This window comes from Cnephaeus nilssonii (genome assembly GCF_951640355.1).
Source record: "Cnephaeus nilssonii genome assembly, chromosome: 5".
In the NCBI taxonomy this organism is placed as follows: Eukaryota; Metazoa; Chordata; class Mammalia; order Chiroptera; family Vespertilionidae; genus Cnephaeus; species Cnephaeus nilssonii.
Window position 1 is genome coordinate 49,236,049 of NC_137076.1, and position 23,901 is coordinate 49,259,949.

General features: G+C 44.5%; 1 protein-coding gene across 2 annotated transcripts; it reads right to left on the reverse strand.

Annotated features, from left to right (window-relative positions):
- Positions 1 to 8,359: 8,359 nt before the first annotated feature.
- On the reverse strand, positions 8,360 to 16,104 carry LOC307099128 (tripartite motif-containing protein 75-like). 2 transcript variants are annotated; one of them, XM_079770317.1, is made up of 2 exons: positions 16,014 to 16,104; positions 8,360 to 11,166 (listed from the first exon to the last, which is right to left on the reverse strand). In XM_079770317.1, the coding sequence occupies exon 2, from the start codon at positions 10,842 to 10,844 to the stop codon at positions 9,438 to 9,440; it is 1,407 nt and encodes a 468-aa protein (XP_079626443.1). In that variant the 5' UTR covers positions 10,845 to 11,166; positions 16,014 to 16,104; the 3' UTR covers positions 8,360 to 9,437. The 2 variants fall into 2 exon arrangements, with proteins under 2 accessions (XP_079626443.1, XP_079626444.1); XM_079770318.1 differs by having other exon boundaries at positions 16,010 to 16,102.
- Positions 16,105 to 23,901: the final 7,797 nt, after the last annotated feature.

Here is a 23,901-nt window from a genome sequence, read left to right on the forward strand (position 1 = left end):
ATGCTGATACCTCGGCATTACAAAAAGTATCTCAGATAAAAACAAACAAACAAACAAACAAAAAACCACAAAGGAAAGACTGCTTTGTTGGTTTCTAAATCAATAATTAGCACACTTTTAAAATATAATGTTACCATCAAGGGAGCTAATGTTGCCCTAGTGGCTAAGGCCTAGCCAGTTTGGCTCAGTGTATAGAGCTTTGGCCTGGGGACCTAAGGGTCCCAGGTTCATTTCCATTTATTTATTTTTATTTTTATTATTTTTTTAAAAAGCGAACCTTTTAATAAAAACGGCTCATAAAAATCCTAGTAAATTTCAAAGAGCAAGATATGTCTCAGTACATTTATAAAAGAACGTTTGGTCCTTTTACAAAAAGCTCCCTTCTCACGTAAATAATCTCTTATTTACAATCAGACAGAAACAAGGTCTCCAGCGGGAAGCCTATTGCACGTCACAGAGAAGCGCCCGTGTTTCCAGAGGTTCCCAGCTCCCAACTCTCGATTTCTTTTTAAAAACCAGATTTACGTTTCTTGGGCGTCATAAGTAAAAATGCAGCGTGTGTTTCGCTACTTAAAACGACAGCAAATACCTTTAAAACTATTTCTCTGCCGGAGGAAGGGGAGGGGGGACGGGAGGGTCCACAGGAACTGAACCAGCCTGGCAGCCACGTTCAGGGGCTGAGCGTGCCAGCCCGCACTGCCCGCCGCCCACCCCCACAGCAGCCCTGCCCTGCGGGGAGAGGCCGGGCCGGCCGAGGCGGGATGGGAGAGGGAAGACAAGGTTTGAGACAGGCGCTGTCAGCCCCTCAGAGGGGACCGCACCTGCCCGGGAGCCAGCATCAGAGAGAGAGCGCCTGAGCTGGGAGGGAAGGAAGGTCGGATTCGAGCCTCGACCAACCAGTAAACTGAGCTGAGGCAAGTGCTGGGGGCAGAGGGGGCATCAGGCTCCGCCCCCCGACTGCACACCTGCACCTGCCCCGCCAGGCCCGGGACTGTCCCCTGGCCACCTGCAGGCCAGCTGTGCGCACACAGAAGCGCCCACCGCGGGGCAGGAGACTGCGCCCCTCCGGACCCCGGGCTGGTCAGCAGGTCCCGGGGCGGTAGGCGCAGTGCCGTCGGGGCCCATCAGACGCTTGAAGCCAAAGCTGAGCGGGAAGCGCTGGGAGCCCGTGCTGGGCCCCAGCCTGAAGAGGAGCCACAGCGCGCCATGAAGGCCAAGCCACAGGAGCAGCAGCACCAGGAGGAGCGCTCCCCATTGCAGGGTCGCTCGGGCGCCACGGGCATCCTCCCAGCGCGCTGGGCCCTCCGCTGCCGCCACCGCACCCATGCTCTCTTTTCCATTTAAAGGCGTGTACCTGGGTTGCAGGCTCCTCTGGGCCCTGGCCCTGGTCTGGGCACCTGCCGGAGCCAACCAATCAACATGTTTCTCTCACATCCATGTTTCTGTATTTCCCTCTCTCTTCCACTCTCTCAAAATATCAATGGGAAAATATCATAGAAGATGGTACATAGAAGATGGTACACTGCCCCAGGTGGTGGCTGTGACAAGATGACCTGATGATCCCTTCCGACTTGAGTCAAATTCCAAAATTCCTTAGAAAGGCTTCCAACATGTCTCCTTTATGTTGCTAAGGGTGTGAAGGTGCTCTCAAAACAATCACAGCCCATTGAAAAGGTAGAAAAACTGTTGCTGATTGGGTAAATGAAAAGCAGATAGCCAGTCATAGCATTTCCTAAACAGTTGAGAAGACAGTTGAGCTTCTCCTTACAGTCAGCACTGATCCTAGTAGAGACCAAGAAGAGGCTGGAATGACCTCCAACTTGGGTCACCTCAGCTGCCACATGTCAAGGAACACTAAAGACTGTATCATGAATTTTTTCAATTCATGCTGCAAAATAACACATTTAGAAGATCAAAATTCCCATTTCCTATAACCTCCCTTTAACCTTAGTTTCTGTGCAGCTGCCCTGGCTAAAGGTGTTTAATAACTAAAATACTGGCCAGGTCGCCGGGTTTCCTTTAGGGACTGAGAGTTTTTGGGCTACCTGCTTGTACTCTGAGTGCCTGCAGGCCTATTAAGAAGGTCCAGTCAACACAGGGTCTGAGTTATCTGGGATTCAGGCCCATATCTCTAACCTCTCCAGGCCCTTCCCACCTATCTCTGCCTATACACAAACCCCCATCACTGACACATAATGGAAGGCAGTCCACATGCAGCTCCTGACCAGCACCTTTAGGCGCTTTGTCGCCCCCTTAGTTAAGGTTGGGATCCTGGTTTCCGTGATTTTAGCAAAAGCATTTGATGACTTAGGAAGGCCTGGAAAGACAGCATTCGGCCTAAAATAACCTGAAACCAAATTGGAATGCCCTGGGGAAGTGCGGACTGGGCCCTTCCAGGGCAGCTGCACAGAAAGCAGGTTTTTACCGCCCAGGCTCTGGGCACCTCTGTGCAGCGGGTGTTGGAGGACCTTTGCCTTGGCTTTACCACATGCAAATGTTCCCATTGCCATTCCTGACCCCCCAGGGCTCACATAAGTATATCTAAAAATTTGAAGGGTATTTAAGTGACTTAAGTTTTGAGCAGGGACCAGGAAAACATAAGTAACTACAAGCGTTTTAAATAAGCCAACTCCAGTTTGGATTCCCTTTGGAGGTATATCTCTCTGTGGGGCACAGAGCAGGCCCTCAGAACACACAGGTCTTACCTCACTCTGGCCTCCCGAACCCACTTGGTCCCATATCTGGACTCACCAGGAGCAGAGGGCTCTTGTCCCATCTGTAGTTCGACAGCGAAAGGAGAACCTCCCACAAGGATGTCTCTAGACAGTCGGGCACAGGACTGCAGAGGCCTTGACCTGACCCTGGTATATACACACCATTGGAAGGACAGAGTTATTAACCACGCTCAGCAAAGTCCAGTGGCTCCTCCCCCAGGGGGGAGGGACGAACAAGAGTAAGAGGATTTTCAGTGCTTTCCAGAAGCAGAGAGGATTAACTTTGTTGTATCTAATTTGCCCTCAGGCTAGTCTCTCTTGATCTTGTCAACATCATTTATTTACTTATTTATTTTTTAAAAATACATGTTTATTGATTTCAGAGAGGAAGGGAGAGGGAAAAAGACATAGGAACATCAATGATTAGAGAGAATCATTGGTTGGTGCCTCCTGCATACCCGCAATTGGGGATGGAGCCCACAATCCTGATGTTGGCCTTGACTGGACACCAACCAGTGACCTCTTGTTTCATAGGTCTATACTCAGCCATTGAGGCATAGGAATTTATTTTCTTATAAATCTCCAGTGTTGAGCCCTATTCAGTTTGGTTCAGTCAGTGGATAGAACCTCAGCCTGCAGACCTAAGAGCTTGGGTTCCATTCCATTCAAGGGCACCTAGCTTGGTTGCAGACTCCTCCCCTTCCTGGACATTGGACAGAGCTGTGCAGAGGCATCCAATGGGTGTATTTCTATCACATCCTGGTTTCTCTAGGTCTTTCCCTCTCTCTTCCACTTCCAGTCTCTCTAAAACGCAAGGAGATAATAGCCTCGGGGGAGGATTTTAGAAAATATAATAGAATGCTAGCTTTGCTAGGGGTGTGAAAGTGCTCAGAAACAACAATCACTTGCAATTGAAAAGGTAAAAAAAAAAACCACTGTTGTTGATTGGATAAAGGAAAAGTGGTTAACCAAAGACAGCATTTCCCAGGCAGTTTTATATTTAAAAATCCTTTAAGTCACTTATCTTAGCAGAAACCATGTGGCTAAAAAGACCTTCACAATGGGTCTCCTAGGTTGCCACGATGCCAAGAAACATTAAAAGCAGTATCATGAATTTTTTTCAACTCCTTACAAATTAACACACATTTGGAAGATTTCCATTCTCCAGTACTATAATCTCCCTGTGAATCTCCCCATGTATCCACAGTCCCTGGCTAAAGCTGTTGAATAATGAAAAAACTGGCCTGGAGTTGGGGTCTCCTTCAGGGACTGAGAGACTTGGACCACCTGGTTATAGTGTGGGTGGCTCTCTCCAGGCCAATTAAGGAAGATCAAATCAATACCGGTTCTGAGTATCTGGGATTCAGGCCCTTGGCTCTAACCTCTCCCCTGCCCTCCTGTACACAAACACTCCCACCTGTCTCCGCCTGTACACGAACCCGGCCTCACTGAGGTGACATAACGGAAGAAAGTCCACATGCAGCTCCAGACCAGCTCCATGAGACGTTTGTCACCCCCTTAGTTCGGGTTGGGATCCTGGTTTCAGAAATTTTAGCAAGCATTCTATGACTTAGTCCAAGACTCCCCATAATGAAAGCATGTACCCTAAAATAACCTGAATCCGAATTAGAATTCTCTCTGGTCGTGGGGACTGGGCCCTTCCAGGGCAGCTGCACAGAAAGCAGTTTTTCCCGCCCACAGCTCTGGGCAACAATGTGCAGTGGGTGTTTGAGGACCTTTGCCTTGGCTTTACCCCACACAAATGTTCCCGTTCCTGACTCCTGGGGCGTCACATCTGGATATCTAAAATTTTATAGGGCATTTAGGTGACTTAAGGATCCGATGGGGCGGGGGGCAGGAAAACATAACCACTTGTGTTTAAAACAAGCCAGTCCCGAGTTTGAATTCCCTTTGGAGGTATATGTCTCTCAGCGGGGCAAAGAGCAGGCCCTCAGGAACCCACGGGTCTTCCTCACTCTGGCCTCCCGCACCCACTTGGTCCCAACTCCGGACTTACCAGGAGCAGATGGCTCTTCTCCTTTCTGAATCGCCAAAAGGGAGAGGAATCTCCCACCAGGAGCTTCCTACACCCCACCGCGTGGCACAGGACTGTGTGAGTCCTGATCTGACCCTGGTATATATACTCCAGTAGAAGGCTCCAGCTATTAACCACGCCCACCAAAGTCTATTGGCTCGTCCCCCACGGGGAGGGATGAACCAGGGTAAGGGGATTTTCTGTGTTTTCCTGAGGACAAAAAGGATTAAAGCTGTTAATATGCTTGATCTAATTTGACCCTTGGCTCTTCTCTCTGGATCCTCTCAACACCAGATATTTACCTACTTAGGTACTAACTTTTTTTTTTTTTTACAACTATCCTGAAATGTCTTTTATTGATTTTTTACAGAGAAGAAGGGAGAGGTATAGAGAGTTAGAAACATGGATGAAAGAGAAACATTGATCAGCTGCCTCTGGTGTGACCTTGACCAGAATTGAACTTGGGACCCTTCAGTCTGCAGGCCGATGCTCTATCCACTGAGCCAAACCATCTAGGGTCATATTCACTTTTTTAAGAAAAATCTTTATTGTTGAGCCCTATCCAGTTTGGCTTGTGGGTAGAGCATTGGCCTGCAGACCTAAGGGTTGGTCAGACTCCATTCTGTTTAAGGGCACCTACCTTGGTTCAAGGGTCCTCCCCTGCCTTGGCCCTGGTGGTGGTGTATGCAGGAGGCAATCAATGTGTTTCTCTCAAATCCAGGTTTATCTCTCTCTGTTCTCCTCTCTTCCACTCTCTCTAAAAACCAATGAGAAAATATCCTCGGGTGAGGAGTAAAAAAAAAAAAAAAAAAAAAAAAAAAAAATGTAATAAAGAGTGCTAGTGTTGCTAAGAGTGTGAAAGAGCTCACAAAACAACAATCACAGGCAATTGAAAAGATAGAAAAACTGGTTAATTAGATCAACAAAAGCCAGTGATAGCATTTCCAAGACAGCTTTATATAAAAAACCTTTCAGGATAGTAGGGGTGATTGGATCAATTTAAGAAGTGTTTAATTATAGATTAAATACTACAAGAGACATATACTGTGTATATAAGAGATGTTAGAACAGAGAATCATTTGAGAGTCTGGAAGGTATTAATTCCATTTACATTATTTCTAATGGGAGAAATATGATTCAGTTTTTAAACATAAACAAGTAGGCTTTTCCAACAGCCTACCAGGATGAATTAGGTTAGAGAACCCAGGCTCCACTATATATCAAAAATTACTTGCTTTTCATTTACACTTCTTAAATGCAGGGTATATCCAACTGTGTACCTAAGTCGGTGGGATTCGGACCAGATTAGATTTACTCTGAACACCAACCCATCTAGGAAAACTGATTTATTACCTGCATAGAATGCAATGCAGGAATAGAAATTCAATGTGAGAAAAAGCTGGAAAGCAGATACACACACACACACACACATACTAGCCTTTGAAGTTGGTGAGCTATAACTAGTCAAGACAATTGAGCTTTCCCTATAATCAGCACTGATCTAAGTAGAGACCAAGAAGAGGCTGAAGTGACCTCCATGTTGGGTCTCCTGGTTGCCATAGTGTCAAGGAACAGTAAATGCAGTATCATGAATTTTTTTCAACTCATGTTACAAACTAACACACATTTGTAAGATCTCAATTTCCCATTACTGTAACCTCTCTGTGATCCTTGCCATGGCTACATCTCCAATTATCTCCTAAGTCCTTGATTAAAGCTGTTGAATAATGAAAATATTTGCCAGGTCTCTGGGTCTCCTCTAGGGACTGAGAGACTTGGTCCACCTGCTTATACTGTGGGAGGCTCTCTCCAGGCCAATTAAGGAAGATCAAATCAACACCGGTTCTGAGTATCTGGGATTTAGGCCCTTGGCTCTAACCTCTCCCCTGCCCTCCTGTACACAAACACTCCCACCTATCTCTGCCTGTACATGAACCCGGCCTCACTGAGAGGAGACATAATGGAAGGAAGTCCACATGCAGCTCCAAACCAGCTGCATGAGACGTTTGTCACCTCCTTAGTTTGGGTTGGGATCCTGGTTTCAGAAATTTTAGCAAGCATTCTATGACTTAGTCTAAGACTCCCCATAATGAAAGCACGTGTCCTAAAATAACCTGAATCCAAATTAGAATTCCCTCTGGTAGTGCAGACTGGGCCCTTCCAGGGCAGCTGCACCGAAAGCTGTTTTTACCGTTCACAGCTCTGGTCAACAATGTGCAGCGAGTGTTTGACTAACTTTGCCATACAAATATTCCCATTCCTGACTCCTGAGGGGTCAGACCTGGATATCTAAAATTTTAAAGGGCATTTAGGTGACTTAATGTTCTGACAAGGACCAGGATAACATAATTAATGTGTTTTAAAATAAGCTAATTCCAAGTTTGAATTCCCTTTGGAGGAATCTGTTCTCAGCAGGGTACAGAGCAGGCACTCAGGAACCCAGTGGTCTTACTTCACTCCAGCCTCCTGCACCCACTTGGTCCCATATCCCAACTTACCAGGAGCAGATAGCTGAGGTCAGATCTATAATGCTAAAAGAAAAGGCAAATCTCCCACAATGATCTTTCTACACAGTCTGGCACAGGACTGCATGAGCCATGCATGACCTGACCCTGATGTATATACACCATTAGGTGGACCTACCTATTAACACAATGCCTGCCAAAGTCCAGTTGCTCCTTCTCCTTGGGGGAGGGATAAGCTAGAGTCAGAGGATTTTCAATGCTTTCATCAGGCCAGAAAGGATTATCTCTGTTAATATGCATGATCTAATTTGCACCCTGGTTATTCTCCCTTGATCCTCTCAGCACTATTTATTTATTTATTTATTCATTTATTTATTTATATTGAGCCCTAACCGTTTTGGCTCAGTGGATAGAGCCTGTGCCTGCAAACCAAAGGTTCTAGGGTTCGACTCAAAGCAAGGGCAGGCCCCTGGTCAGGCTTGTGCATTGGTTAATCGATGTGTTTCTCTCACATCCATGTTTCTCTTTGTCTTTCCCTCTCTCTACCACTCTTCCTAAAAATCAATGGAAAAATATCCTCATGTGAAAATTAACAAAAATAAATAAATAATAAAATAAAAATATCCTTAATAATGGTTGGAAGCTCCAGCTGGTTTTGCTCAGTGGATAGAGCATGGCCCTTTGGACTAAAGGGTCTGGGTTTCATTCTGGTCTAGGGCACATGCCGGGTTTCGGACTGATGAACAATGATTTTCTCTCATTATTGATTTTTCCATCTCTTTCCCCCTCTCCCTTCCTCTCTGAAATCAATAAATATATTTTAAAAATAGTTGGAAGTAATCAGTTCCTTACTCTCAACACATGCCAAAATATTAGAAACCCACTTAAGACTTCTGCCATTCTATCTTCTCTCCCACATGGAATATGTAATGTACTTATGCATAAAAGCCACATCCTGAAACATAGACAAAATTTGAAATAGATGTAAATATACAAAAACTTTATTGAAGCTGTGACTTACAATGAATACATTCTAATCCTAAAATTTCAGAAACACTTTAGAATTGATCAATCAATATTCCAAATAATTCACACTTTCATTTGTTTCCACACACCTTGCTTTAAAAAAAAAAAAAAATGGGCGGAAAAAGAGAGAGACATCCCAAGTGTTCAGGTCATAGAAGTGCTTTTTACAAAATTTTGCTGCTAGCCTAGGCCAGTGAGCTCAGTTAGTTGGAGCCTCCTTCTATGTACCAAAGGGTGGACAGGTTTGATCCAGATCAGGCAGGGCATATATCCTCAGTCTGAGTGCAATCTGGAGGCAACCAATCAATGATCCCCTCTCACACTGACATTTCTCTCTCTTCCTCCCTAAAAATCAACTGAAAAAAATTTGGTGCTAAATCACTGATAGTCATACAAAATTCTACCCAAAGACCTATGTACTACTTTCAACAATATAGATTAAAATATATCTATACTAATAAAAGGGTAATATGCTAATTAGACCAGGGCAACTGGACATCTTCTGGTCATCCAGTCCTCCTTCCACGCAAAGCCACTGTGGTGGGCCTGAGACAGAGGCAGTTAGGGGCGATCGGGCCGGCAGGGGAGGGCACTTAGGGGCAATAAGGCAGGCAGGCAGAGGGGTTAGGGGCAATCAGGCAAATGAGTGGTTAGGAGCCAGTGGTTCTGGATTGCAAGAGGGATGTCCGACTGCCAGTTTAGACCCAATCCCACCTGATGGATCCCAGATTGTAGGGTGCAGGCTAGGCTGAGGGACCCCCTCCCTGTGCACGAATTTTGTGCACTGGGCCTCTAGTGTGTGTGTGTGTGTGTGTGTGTGTGTGTGTGTGTATATATATATATATGTATGTATGTGTGTGTGTAATATATGTGTGTGTGTATATATATGTGTGTGTGTGTGTGTGTGTGTGTGTGTGTGCGTGCGAGCCTGTGGACAGAAGGGTTCCAGGTACAAGATTTGGTCAAGAGCACATGCCTGGGTTGGTGCTGGATCCACAGTAGAGGGCATTTAGGAGGCAGCTGATCGATGATTCTCTCTCATCACTGATGTTTCTATCTCTCTCTCCCTCTCCCGTCCTCTCTGAAATCAATAAAAATACATTCAAAAGTAAAATAAAATTTGACTTAAAAAAAAAATTCTACCTACTGTCTGTAAATCACAGAAAGAAAATGAAACAAAGTGACAGTTCATCCTTCCTAATCTTTTAATGCACAGATAGTAAGAGGTTTGGGATCACATCCAATATAGAAGTAAGGCTTTAGCACTTCAGAAAATGTATCCCTGAAGGAATGGATGTGAGACATGTCATTCAAATTATAAAAGGAAATCTGACCCAACTCATAGTCCAGATAGATGCCAATCCCTCTGGGCATTTTCTTCAGCACAAGGGTGACAGGAACAGACCCGCGTGCCACATAGTGACCATCCTGCAGCTGAATCGTCCAACATCTGTTCTCCTGTCTTAGCAGGGGCTGCTTTTTCTCCTTGGAAAGGGAGTCTTTACAGACCCCCAAAGCCCACTCAGGCTTGTCATCCACCTGGACCTCCCAGTAATGTCGGCCACAGTCAAACCCTTCAGTACCCAGGACAACTGGGTCCACTTCAAATCCCTTTGGATTCTGATGAACTCTTTGCTTTTTCCTCACAAATGTCACAGACTTTTTATCGTCAGACACAAGCAGATTAGGATGTGCAGTTTCAGGATCCAGGGTAACTTCTTCTCTAAATCTCTGTATAATTTTCTGCAGGGCTGAACATTGCGGAGGAAGACTGAATTCTTCTCTCCTAAACTGGCAGCAATAGACACCTGGAGGTTCAATCTTTTGACAACGGTGGAAGACACCTTTGATGTTCATCAGCAATTTCACATCTGACATCACACTCTTCTCTGCCACCTCCTTTAGTTGAACTTTAAGTTTGGAAATGTGGTCTGAAAATGCAGTTTTGTTTGCACTGAGATTCTGTTGAATGTGCTTCTCTTCTGCAGCTAGCCTTGAGAGAACTGCCTCTTGCTCATGCTCTACAGATTGTATCAGATTCTCAAATTCAGAGTCTAATTTCGATCTCCGGTTTTCCACCTTTTCTCTCAGTTGTGATAGTTTCCTGTCTTGGGTGGCTACTAGTTTCTGAATGTCTGCGACCTGCTTCTTCAGGGGCCCAATGTAACTGCTGAGCCTTTGCCTATGATGAGAGGCAGCCTCCTCCATGGGCCTTACCTGGTGGCCCTGGTGGTCAGGAGGCTGAGTACACAGGGGACACAACAGCTCTAGGTCCTCCTCACAGAAGAGGGTCAGGGCCTGGTTGTGCTTCTCACACAAGCGCCTCTCTTCCTGTTGCTTCATCTTACCCCTGGTGATCTGGAGGAGCTTGGTGATGTCAACCATCCTTCCCAGCTGGGTGTTGCTCCTCATGTACCTCTCTTTGCATGGGTGACGACACACAGGACAAGGGAACCTGTCCTGCATATCAGCCCAGGACTGCTGGATGCAGGAGCGACAGAAGTTGTGCCCACATTCGATGGTGACAGGGTCTCTCAAGTCATCCAGACAGATGGGACAGTTGATTTCCGTCTGGAGTACTGCCAGAGCTGCTTCAATTGCCATTGCGCCCTGAGTGAAGGATGGGACTGAGGTGTGTTTCTTCAGGAGGTTGAGCTCTGTGAAACCTCTCCACTGAGAAGCAGATGCACCTTCAGATCTCACTGGCCTTCCTGTGTAAATTCTCTCTATCAATTAAGGGCAGCCCTTGGTGTCCTGTGAGGTCCTTAGCTGCAGAGGAAGGTGCCCAGAGGAGCTCCCCTGTCCACCTGCAGCCAATCAAAGTAGTTGGAGGACTATTGTCCGTGGCAGCTCAGAGGATATGAATCCAAGTTCAGCAATTCTCTTGGTCAGAAAGAAATCATGACTCTTAGGTACCAATTGGTTCCTGGGGATGAGAAAATACAGTTTGATGAAAAAAAAAAAAAAAAAGAAAGAAAGAGAGAGAGAGAGGAGGGAGGGTGAGAGAGAGGAAGGAAGGAAGAAAGAAAGAAAGGAAGAATGAAAGAACTACTTACTATTTGTCTTGTGGCCCTACCCTGTTTACTGCCAGCTTTGAGGGAACAATTGATTTCTTTTCCCCAGCCCCACAGGTTGCCTACACCCACATTAATAACTGTGGGTCTGCATGGAACTGCAAAAGGTGTGAGAATGTTTCCTATTAGATTCTCTGCCTGTGGGCTAGGTTTCAGGTTTAGTCACCCATTATCTAGGGCAGTGGTCGGCAAACTCCTTAGTCAACAGAGCCAAATACAACAATACAACAATTGAAATTTCTTTTGAGAGCCAAATTTTTTAAACTTCTTCTAATGCCACTTCTTCAAAATACACTCTCCCAGGCCATGGTATTTTGTGGAAGAGCCACACTCAAAGGGCCAAAGAGCCACATGTGGCTCGCAAGCCACAGTTTGCCGACCACTGATTTAGGGGTTTAGGGAAAGTGCTTAACATCCTTAACATTAAGAGAGTCAGGTTAACAAATGTAAAAATCCCAACCTCCATCACTTCCAGTTTTTGAAAAACTTCAGCAATGGATTTGGCACTTTTTGTCTTAAAATACAGTTATTTCTGCCCTGGCCAGTGTGTGCCACTGATTACAGTGTTGACCAGTTTATTCAAGAGTCTTGGGTTTTCCGTTCAAGAGCATGTACCTAGTGCAGGTTTAATCCCCAGCTCCGATGAGAGAGAGCTCAGGAGACAACCAATAGACTTGTTTCTCACAGCAATATTTTTCTTTCTCTTTCTCTTTCTCCTCCATCCCTCTCCCTCACTGCCTTCCACTCTCTATAAAAACATCAATGGAAAAATATTCTTAGGTGAGGATTAATAAACAAACAAAAAACAAGAGTTATTTTTGTTGACACTGAATTTATGATACAGTCAAACCTCATCTCCCATCCCAAACAATTCAGTTCTCTCAACCAAATTGTTCACAGAAAATATCTCAGTTGTTGACCAAAACTTCAGTTTTCCACCTGACAGCTCTTTCATGTGTTCACCTCAGCAGGTCAAAAAGTGTCTCAGATAAAAAACAAAGGAAGGAATGCTTTTGTTACTGACTAAATCAATGATTAGCACAATTATAAAACATGAAGTGACCATCAAGAGAGCTAATGTTGCCCTAGCCAGTTTGGCTCATTGGAAAGACTGTAGTGCCTGTGGACCTAAGACTCCTGGGTTTGTTTATGTCAAGGGCACATACCTCGTTTGCAGGCTCTTCCCTAGCCTGGGCTTTGGTCAGGGTGTTTCTCTCACATTGATGTTTCTCTCTGTCTTTTCCTCACTCTTCTACTCTCTCTAAAAATCAATGGGAAAATATCCTCTGGTGAGGATTAAAAAAAAAGAGAGAGAGAGAGAGTGCTAACGTTGCTAGGGGTGTAAAAGTGCTCACAAAACAACAATCAGCCAAAACCGGTTTGGCTCAGTGGATGGAGTGTCGGCCTGCAGACTGAAAGGTCCCGGGTTCGATTCCGGTCAAGGGCATGTACCTTGGTTGCGGGCACATCCCCAGTAGGGGGTGTGCAGGAGGCAGCTGGTCGATGTTTCTCTCTCATCGATGTTTCTGGCTCTCTATCCCTCTCCCTTCCTCTCTGTAAAAAATCAGTAAAATATATTTAAAAAAAAAAATAATAACAACAATCACAGGCAATTGAAAAGGTAGAGCCTGGCTGGCGTGGCTCAGTGGTAGAGTGTCGACCTATGAACCAGGAGATCACAGTTCAATTCCCAGTCAGGGCACATGCCTGGGTTGCAGGCTCCATCCTCAGTGTGGGGCATGAGGAGGCAGTGGATCAATGATTCTCTCTCCTCATTGATGTTTCTCTCTCTCTCTCTCCCCTTTCATTTCTGAAATCAATACAAAAAATATACATATTAGAAAAGGTAGAAAGACTGTTGTTGATTGGATAAATGAAAAGTGGTTAACTACTGATAGCATACCAGAGGCAGTTTTATATAAAAAATTTAAGGCTAGTATCCAGTGATTGGATCAATTTAAGCAGTGTTTATTTAAAGATTAAACAGTACATGAGGCATGTATGGTATATATAAGAAAGACTAGAACACAGAATCATTTGGGGGCTTGGAAGATATTAAATCCATTTACATTATTTCTAATGGGAAAATATGATTCATTTTTTGAAAAAATCTCTTTAAAAAAAAAATCTCTTTTTGAACATCCTTCCAGAATGAATTAAGTTAGAGTACCAAGGCTTCACTATATATCAAGATTTACTTAAAAAAAAAAGATTTACTTGCTTTTTTCATTTACACTTCTCAAATGCAGGGTATATCCAACTCTGTACCTAAGTAGGTAGGAACTGGACCAGATTAGATTTACTCTGAACACCTCCCCACGTTGGAAAGCTGATTTATCACATTCATAGAATGCAATTCAAGATCAGGAATTCTAAGTTAGGAAAAGCTGGGAAACATACACACACTAGCCTTTGAAGTTGGTAAGGCACAATTAGTGAGCCCTATCCTGTTTAGCTCAATGGATAGAGTGTGGGCTTTTCGGATCTAAGCGTCCCGGGTTTGATACAGGTCAAGGGCTTGTACTTGGGTTGCAGTCTCCTCCCCTGCCTGGGGCCTGGTCAGACTGTGTGCAGGAGGTAACCAATCGATGTGTTCCTCTCACATAGATGTTTCTCTGTCTTTTCCTCTCTCTTCCACTCTCTCTAAAATCAATGGAAAAATATCCTCTGGTGAGGATTAAACAAAATAATAATAATTCTTTATTGTTGAAAGTATTTCATAGGTCCTCCTTTCCCCGCCCCCCCCCCCCCCCCCCCATTAACCTCTTCCAGCCTCTCAACACCTTTAATCCCATCTTTGCTGAAGAAGAATAAATCTGAAAGACTGAGACCTGCCCTTTTTCTCACCCAGGAACATACAACTCTGGAACTCTCCAGTTTCACCCTCTCTGTGCAATCCTGCCCTCTCTCTCCATACTCAGGTTATGGCATCCCCTACCACAGAACTTTGCACAAGCAGGTTTTGTCCATGGCAGCTCCTTGCCCCTTACACACTGTTTACTCCCTTTGTACTGGCATTTTTCTTCAGATCCCAGCCTAATTGTTACTTTCTTTGAAAAAATATTCTTTGAGCTTTAAAATTCAGCCTCACAATTTATTTTTGGCAGATTACTTACTAGGCAAATTGGTATTCATATAGATTACTAAAAAATTACCCAAATACTTTTCTTTATTTTTCAATTATAGTTGACATCACCTACATTAAAAAAATTCAAACATTTATTATATGCTATCAAACTGTAAAACAGTGAGTCCTATAAAGCAAAAAACTAGTACAGTGCTAGCCAGTTTGGCTCCGTGGATAGAGTGTTAGTCCTGGGACTGAAGGGTCCTGGGTTACATTCTGATCAAAGGGACGTCACCTTGGTTGCAGGCTCCACCCTGGCCTTGATCAGGCCTGTGCTGGAGGCAACCAATTGATGTGTCTCTCTCTCTGTCTCTCCCCGTCCCTTCCAACAGCTCCTAGGCAACATATCCACAGAAATCTTTACCAGTTGAGCTCCCCGCCCCCCCAATTCATTCCATTATATTTAGATTTTACTCAGAATGATTCCTTCTCTAATGAATATTACAAATGCAGGATGTTAGAGTACCGAGGCTCCACTGTGGACCTAAGGCTCCCGGGTTCGATTCATGTCAAGGGCATGTACCTTGGTTGTAGGCTCCATCTTGGCCCCTTATTTTACTTAAAAGAAATATCTCCAATGTTGAGGAAAGCTATTGAACAACTGCCATACAATTAAGCCAAAATAATGTAAATTTCTGTTAATTTCTTTACAAGTTCTAAGTGGAGAGTTTTAATTCTGGCACTCATCATTAATATAAATTTCACAAACGTTTAATTGGATTCAGAAATTATGGCAAACAGAAGCTTTTCACTCATGTATTCTTGAATTTTTGTATGCATGTATTTTTACGTGGCCCTTGCAGGTAAGTGGGACTTTACAATCAGTTTTAGAAAATGGAATACAAGATAATGCGTGTCAATAAAAATATATAAAAAAGAAAATGCATGTCAATTCATAGTGTTGGCCTTCAAGTCTCAGTGTGCTCCCTCTTTTTTTAGTTACAGTGACTCTTTGCTTTGATAACCCATGACTGAGGGTGTTAGATCCCTGGGTGGGTAATGGAGCAGCGCCCTGATGACCTACACTGCACTCGACAAGAGTGAGCCCCTGAGATCACCACAGCGTAGCAGGGCGACTCTGGTCAGTGCAGGGGCTCCTCGTACCTCAATGAAAGTCCTGCTGAGCATCTTTTTAAGATACGGAGATAGAGACACCGTACAGAGATATGCAAAGTAAAGCTCTATTTCCCAACACCATAAACAATACACATACAGACTCCCAAACAGAAGCATGTTCTAAAAATGTCGGCAGTTTCACATGTTAAACACTAAAGTACCCACTCTGCCGCCAGAGAACCTGCTCCAAAATACCCAGTGAAATAAAACAAAATAAAAACAGAAGAAAACAAAGAAACAAACAGACAGACAGACCAACTACCCAATGAGAACCTCCGGCCGCCGGCACCCCCCACGGCGCGCTGACAGCCATTTCCGCCATGGCCGTCCTCACCACCAGAGGCGGCAGCGCGGGTCGCCAGGCCGCACCCCCACCTCGCCCGTCCCCGCGGCCTCGCCCGCATCTGGTTCTCCCTTGAGTCCCGCCCACCCGCGGCCTGGGACCGGCTCACCTACCCACTCCGCTCGGTCTCGGCTCAGCGCTGAGGGCGGGGCGGAGCTGTGTCCTCAAGGCCAAGGAGGCGCTGTGCGCTCTTCTCCGGCCCTCGCAAAGCCAGGCTCTTCCACATCCAGGTCAAAGGGCGCGACACCGCCCCAGTTTCCTGTCCACGGTGGTGAATGGAATTGGAACTGGTGGGCTGTACAGTCAGTCCGTCCGCAGCGCCCGGGAGGTGACTGGCCCCCGACAACATTCTCCATCTTCCTCTCTGTCTTTCCACCTCTGTTTACTGTGGCGGTTCATCTCCCCTCCAGTTCCATCAGTGTCTGGTTGAATCCATTCTTGAACATCTTGAAAAGCCCCCATTTTGTTTTTCTCAAATGAAATTGCCTAGGGTGGGAGAACGTGTATGCATATATGCGCAATCCATGGACACAGACTATAGGGTGGTGAAGGCCAAGGGGGAGGAGGGGGACGGGGATGGGCAATAGGGGAAAATGGGGGGGAGAGGGGGGATGGGGACACATGTAATACTTGCCGCAATAAAGATTTTTTTTTTAACAATTTGAGGCCTAGGATGATGATATCTTTTTTAAAAATATATATTTTTATTGATTTTTTACAGAGAGGAAGGGAGAGGGATAGAGAGCTAGAAACATCGATGAGAGAGAAACATCGACCAGCTGCCTCCTGCACACCCCCCACCGGGGATGTGCCCGCAAGCAATGTACATGCCCTTGACCGGAATCGAACCCGGGACCCTTGAGTCTGCAGGCCGACGCTCTATCCACTGAGCCAAACCGGTTTCGGCAAGATTTTTTTTTTTAATTGCCTAAAAGTCTCAGCCTGTTTCTTTAGAGGTTCTCTTAATAGCTTCTGCCCTGCCCGGTTTGGCTCAGTGGATCAAGTGTTGGTCGACTAAAGGATCCCAAGTTCCATTCTGCCAAGGGCACATGCCCCATTGCGGACCCGATCTCCCTCTGTAGGGGGCGTGCAGGAGGCAGTCAATGATTCTCATCATTGACGTTTCTATCCATCTCTCTCTGAAATCAATATATATATATATATATATATATATATTTTAATAGCTTCTGCCCTTGAAGGAGAAGTTTCCACAACCTGCCCTTGTCTCCGTTTTCTGGTTCACACAGTCATCCTGTGGTTCTCAACCTCCACAGGTTCCCGCGCAGCAGACAAGCTCCCAGCAGCAGCATTTCCCCTTTCCCTGCTCCCTGGGGAGACGGCGGCCCTGTGGGTGCGGACAAGGTGAGGAGGGGCTGAAACAGGTCCGAGGTTCGCGTGCCCGGTGCTGGGAAAGAAAGGCCAGTGCTCGCTTGGGCAGCGCATATACTAAAATTCGAGCCATACGGAGAAGATTGGCATGGCCCCTGTGCAAGGATGATATGAAAATTCGTGAAGCTTTATATACTAGTATTTTTTAAAAAGGCCAGTATTCAACAGATCAGAGTTTTGAGCAAGGATAAATTTATTGATGTAGGAGATGGGACAACTAATTCTCAAATCCATTTGAAGAGTGTCTGGAATCCAGGCATCTTTTATTGTTAAGGGAAAGGAGGGGGGAGGGAGTTGTGGATGCTGGCCCCTTCCTTCTATAAAATCCAGAATGCTGGGAAAAGTTTTTACTCTGTATATTTGTCAGCACATCCAGTAAAAATGTGCATACATTCTATGCACTTTCATCAGTCTATCGAGGATAACATATGCTTTTTTAAAGAAAACACTAGGAATAAGGTTTTGGAATAAATAACTCCTGAAGTCTCTTTGTACTCTGAGGTGGTTTTTTTTTTTAAATTTTTTTTTATTGATTATAGAGAGAAAGGAAGGGAGAGGGATAGAGAGATAGAAACATCAATAAGAAGGAAACATCAATAAGAAGGAAACATCAATCAGCTGCCTCCTGCACACCCCTTAAAGAGGATCAAGCCCACAACCTGGGCATGTCCCCTGACCAGGAATCAACCAGTGACCTCCTGGTCCATGGGTCCATGCTCAACCACTAAGACACACCAGCCAAGCAATTTTTTTTAAAATCTATTAATTCCTTACTCATTTGTTTGTCATGGGCACTGACCTAATGCTAGTATCATTTATGGAATAGCTATTTTATGTCTGTTACTAATATAATGTATATCCTCTTCCATTATAAACACCATCACTATGACTTTTGTTGGCAAAGGGAAAAAAGAGGGTAAGAGGGGTCTATGGATAGTAACCTCACAGGATGATTTTGATCATAAATTCCTAACAGGGCAGGTCATGGTGGGTAGTCAGGTCCCAAGCATATAATGTATATATGTGAATTCTCACCCGATAATATGTTTTTATTGATTTTAGAGAGAGGAAGGGAGAGAACCATCTATTGATTGCCTCCCTTACCTACAAGGGGATGGAACCTGCAACCTTTTTGGTGCACCGGATGATGCCCCAACCAACTGAGCCGCCTGGCCAGGGCTACGCATGTAACTTCTTTACTAAAAGGCTTATCTTTGCCTTAAGCAAGCCCAATCTTTGATTCTGTGCATCTAGGCTAACACACCGTCATGTAATTTTCCTACCTTCTCTCCTTAATTTCAAAAGTATAAATGAAACTGCAAAATTCTTCTTCTGTGGAGTGTTTGAGTTTCTGCTCCCAAGCTTATGTCCTCAGTTTGCCTCAAATAAACTCATAAAAATTATTTACAAAGACAAATAAATTATTTGCAGGCTTGGAGGTTTTACATTTATTTTGCATAAAAAGAAACTCAAGTTCATAGGAAAGATTTACAACCTCGTGGCTGAACAATCTGGTCCTGGAGGCACCTGCTCTTTACCACTCCCCGCCCCTATTACCTATAAACTAGTCTTGGGCACCGGGAGGCTCGCACCCTCTGCAGCTCCCGCTCCAGCCAGCATGACTAGTAATCTGGAATGATTATCAGCTGCCTACTTTCCCATACCTGTACTTTCTACTTTCCCACGTAATCTTTGTCCTTCTACCCAATATAAGCAGCTGGTTTATGGGGAGCGGCAAAGCAGATTTTTGTGGATGACCTGCTGCTCTCCCATACTGCCAGCATTATTGGAATTAACACTCATATATGATTCATCCCTGTCTGCTTAATTGACTGAAATAGTGACAGGCAGCCCCGGGGCCCTTGGTTAGAGTGTTACTGAAATTGTACAAGAGCACAGACAATAGGGTGAAGGCCTGGGGCAAAGTGGGAACTGGGTGTTGGGGGCAAGGGGAGAAATGCAGGGGACTTCAGTAATAATCTCAACAATAAAGATAAAAAATATTAAAAGGTTATACAAAGTAGAGATAATAGGGTAATGAACCTCCCAGAGTCATTCTCCCTCCAGGGCATAACCAATTAAGCAACTTTAGAATTCAGTTCCTATATGTATCAGATAAAAAGACTATAGTTTGCTCTAGTCGATTTGGCTCAGTGGATAGAGCATCAGCCCTCAAACTGAAGGGTCTCAGGTTCTATTATGGTCAAGGGTATGTACCAAGGTTGCAGGCTAGATCCCCAGCCCTGATGGGGGGCATGCTGGAGGCAACCAATGGATGTGTCTCTCTCACATAGATGTTTCTCTCTCTGTCTCTCCCCCCTCCCTTCCACTCTTTCTAAAAATCAATGGAAAAATATCCTCAGGTGAGGATTAACAAAAAAATATATATATCTTTAAAAAATAAAGAATATAGTTTGCGTCTCGAATTTTCTTATAAAATCAGTTGGCATCTATAAACCACAGCTGGTTTCATTGGGCACCCTCAGTGCTAACTTTCTGTCAAAAAGATCATTCTATAGTAACCTGGCTGGCAGGTTCTGGGTTGAAATCTCTTTTTGACTTTCTTAACTTGTTATGTTTCTTATTTTACTCATTTAAAAAATGTAAATAGCTGAAACCGGTTTGGCTCAGTGGATAGAGCGTCGGCCTGCAGACTCAAGGGTCCCAGATTCGATTCCGGTCAAGGGCATGTACCTTGGTTGCGGGCACATCCCCAGTAGGGGGTGTGCAAAAGGCAGCTGATCGATGTTTCTAACTCTCTATCCCTCTCTCTTCCTCTCTGTAAAAAATCAATAAAATATATTTAAAAAAAAATAAAAATAAAAATAAAAAATGTAAATAATAACAGAAACAGTGCTACATAGTTATGAGGAAGAAGATCCAAAGTTTTTAGATCCAGGCCAAGGACACTGACTAATCACAGAAGAAACCCCATTCTTTCTCCCCTTCCCCTCTCCCCAGCCCCTCCCATTTCCTGGAGCAGCTGTATCTTTGCTGGGTGGAGTCCTCACAGCCACACCCTCGAACCTATACTCCAGTTTAGGTTGTCTGTGGCTTCTTGCACTGAGAGAGGATCTGTCCCAGAGCCCCCCTGCTCCAGGTAAGTGGGGAGATGGGAGGATGTGGGTTCAGGAGGCTGGAGTGTGGTAAAAGGCTTGACCTCCTGTGCAGGTACTTGGTTCCCTGGAGAGATCGTGTCTCACCAGGGAATATAAACGCAGGTTCCGATTATTTCAGAACACATCCCATGTATTATGGTTCCTGGTCTCTCATCGAGTCTTGTCCAGAATCATCTACAATATTTGTTAAATATTTGTTCCCCTTGGAACAGATACCCAGATCCCACCCTGTCCTAAAGGGGAACAATATCTATGTGTGGTTAAGCTGAGGTGCTGATCTGTGGCCAAGTGTGCATTATCACATTTGTTTTGAGCACAGGTGCATCTGAGCCATAATTAGTATTGTGTTTAATAAGGAAGTGTTTTCCCAGATCATTCTGTGGACATTTACATAATACATATCTATGTAATATATTCATGTTCTAAAATACAAAATTCTGACTACAGTTATGTGGTCCAGTGGTCTGGGGAAGAGACAACAGCTTGAACTGGAGCGAAGTGGGAATTTCCTGCTTTCTTCAATCTACAATGTTTTGTGTGCCTCTTTCTACAATAGGCACTACCATCTTTCTTTAAAATCAGCTTGTAGTCTTTTGAACAGAATGTGTTTAACACGTTTGTAATGTAGTTTATTCAGCCAACACCAACCATTAATATCTCCAATGTTTCCACATTTTTTTTAAATTTCTTTATTGATTAAGGTATCACATATTTGTCCTCGTCCCCCCATTCCCATCCCACACCCCTCCCCACACATGCCCCCACCCCCCTGTTGTCCTTAACCGCTGGTTAGGCTCATATGCCTGCATGCAAGTCCTTTGGTTGATCTCCCCCTTTACCCCCACCCTTCCCTACCCTCCCCCTGAGGCCCGACAGTCTGATCCATGCCTCCTTGTTTCTGGGTCTGTTCTTGTTCATCAGTCTATGTTGTTCATTATTTCCCCTAGATGAGTGAGATCATGTGCTATTAGAAATACACTTATAAGAACCAAAAATGAGAAAAGCAATAATGGTTATGGTGACAGGCAAATGAATCAGTGTGTAGTGAGTTTCTTTCTGGGCCAACAGTTCTTTTAAGACCCAATTTCAATGTCCAACAGTTCCTTATGTGTACATGTCAGCACTGACATTTCAGTTCTGGATGGTGGACAAATGGTGGTAATGCAGGTCCGACTCTGTCCGGTTTGGTCCTGGGCAATCTGCAGTGATGCACAGCTGCTAACTGCTAGTATGGGAAGGCCCCATCAGCGTCTTCCATCTCTGAACTGCTTCTCTTCTGTCTTCATGGCTGGAGTAGTCCTGTCGATTCCTCTCTTGCTGGAATCCACATGGTCTCGGAGTTGTTTTCTGAAAATATACAAACATATTCTCGACCAGAGGTTAATAAAGGAATATTTTCTATAAATTTGACTGGGGATCCTTTTTCAATTTTTGCCCAAATGATTTTCCTCTGACTTGTTTTGTCACCTTGTGTGTTTTTCATGGGTGTCTTGCTTTTAGCCTTACAATTGATTTTCTAAAGTATTAATTTTCTAGATGTAATTTACTTACAGGATATTTTTCCTTACATGATATTCCTCTACTATCCCCTCCTTTTTTGATTTAGATGTTAGGAGGCTTTTGAAAATTTTATAATGTATTCTTGATGGCTTTTAAATTTTAATTTTTTGCACTATAATATTACTGTTTTAGGTTCATTATATGGTGCACACTTTTATCATGAGATGAAGTACCAATAAAATTTTAGTTGACTCTTTAGGAACACCTTTTTGTCTGGTACAATTAATTTTTCTAGAATATTCACTTGTTTCAACTAGCCAATTTAAATTTGCCTGAAAACTTGACTACTATTTTACTGTCAAATTTATTACTCTAACAATAATCTTGTTTTACCCTGTAAATATTGGTGGAAGGGATTATTTGCCTTCTTGAGTAGGTCCTGAGCATTCCTGGTGGTAGGCTGGATTTAGATATCGTAAACCCCCTTCCCCACACCGTGGGTACAAGGCAACTCAAACAATTCTTGTTGGAGTGAGAGGGCAGCTTCTGTCGGCCAAGTCTCTGTCGGTCACCTGGGTCCTGATCTGAGCTGGGCATGGGAAGCACAAAGCAGCCATGGGGGCAGGAGACCTACCTCAGAAGGGGCTAGGATTCAGGCCCCTGCAATGTTGGGGGGGTGAGGGTCTGTGCCCCACGTCTGTTGATCCCCAATTTCTCTCCTGATGGCCCCTCTGCGACTGTGCCTGTCTTAGGTTGTTCCTTCCTTGAGGAATCTTACCCGTCTCTGGCTAACCAGCCATCCTCCGGGGCCAAGCAGGGTGACGTGAGGTTCAGTTTTGTCTCCTTGGTAGCCTATGCCCCCGTGGCCTCCATGCCCAGCACCTGCCTTGGGATCCCCTCGCCTGCTGGCGGGTCCCCAGCACTGATCACATATCTTTTGGAACCCAGGTTTCTTCTCCAGGGAGGTCTCAGTTCGCCCTACTGGGTGAGAGACAGATCCATGGCACCAGTCATCACGAGACTTCAACCTCGACATGAACAGAGAGCTCATGCAACAGCTGTGAGCAATTGAATTGTGAGAAGAGGGTCTCTCTTGGCCTAAAGGGTAAGAGGGACCCATATAGAATGCTCAGGTGCCCTCCCAGGAGGCCCTCTACCCAATGAAAAGGGTTAAATCCTTACATGTCCTTTTTAAATTGCTGCCAGACATTCAAAGAATTAGTTTGTATGTTTGCTTGGGATAATTGTATATTATGCTGTAGTAATTCTAAAGTATCAAGAGATATGTTAAGTTTGTCTCCAAGCACCAAACAGATGACTTTTTTTATTTTATTTATTTTTTATCCCCAAGGGTGCGAGCAACTATTATAAGTACTGGGGGTGATCCAAATCTGGGAATAATTTTTAATGACAGTGTAGGATAATATCATGTAAGGATATTCTTTGTTCTAGTCCATGGGAATTCCCTTTCAGACTGGCTGTCCATTTCTTTTTATATAGACAAGGTCTTAGTTACATTTTCTGCACCTCCACCGGGGGCACGTAGTGATAGTAGTGACACCCTTTCTTTGGTGTCCACACAAGCCAGAAACCTCTCTTTAATTGTACACACAAAGGGGCATTGTTTTGATTTCGTATCATACAAAAGGGAAGCTGGGTGGAGACCCCTATGTATTTATACTTTCTTGCCCCACCCATGGACCTCCTAGATGTCCAGGGTGTTTGGTATTATTGGTAACTACATTAGTCAGAGGATCAGCCCACGTAATGGGTCTTACCCATGAAGGGTCAGGAGCATAAGATCAAAATACTTACCCTCTTGTTCCCGGTAAAATTACCATACATCTGATGATTGCTAGCGTGGCTAGAAAGGTGTTCTCAGGCATTCTTGGGTTTCTGGTTACCTCACAATTTCTTCCCTGCGGTTTGACATTCTGATTGATGTTTCTCTCTGTTTCTGGATCTATTTTTCCCCCCATCAGTTTATGTTGTT

What these genes read in the sequence shown, in the direction of transcription:
- LOC307099128 (XM_079770317.1), bottom strand. Translation starts at nt 10,844, where the DNA reads ATGGCAATTGAAGCAGCTCTGGCAGTACTCCAGACGGAAATCAACTGT.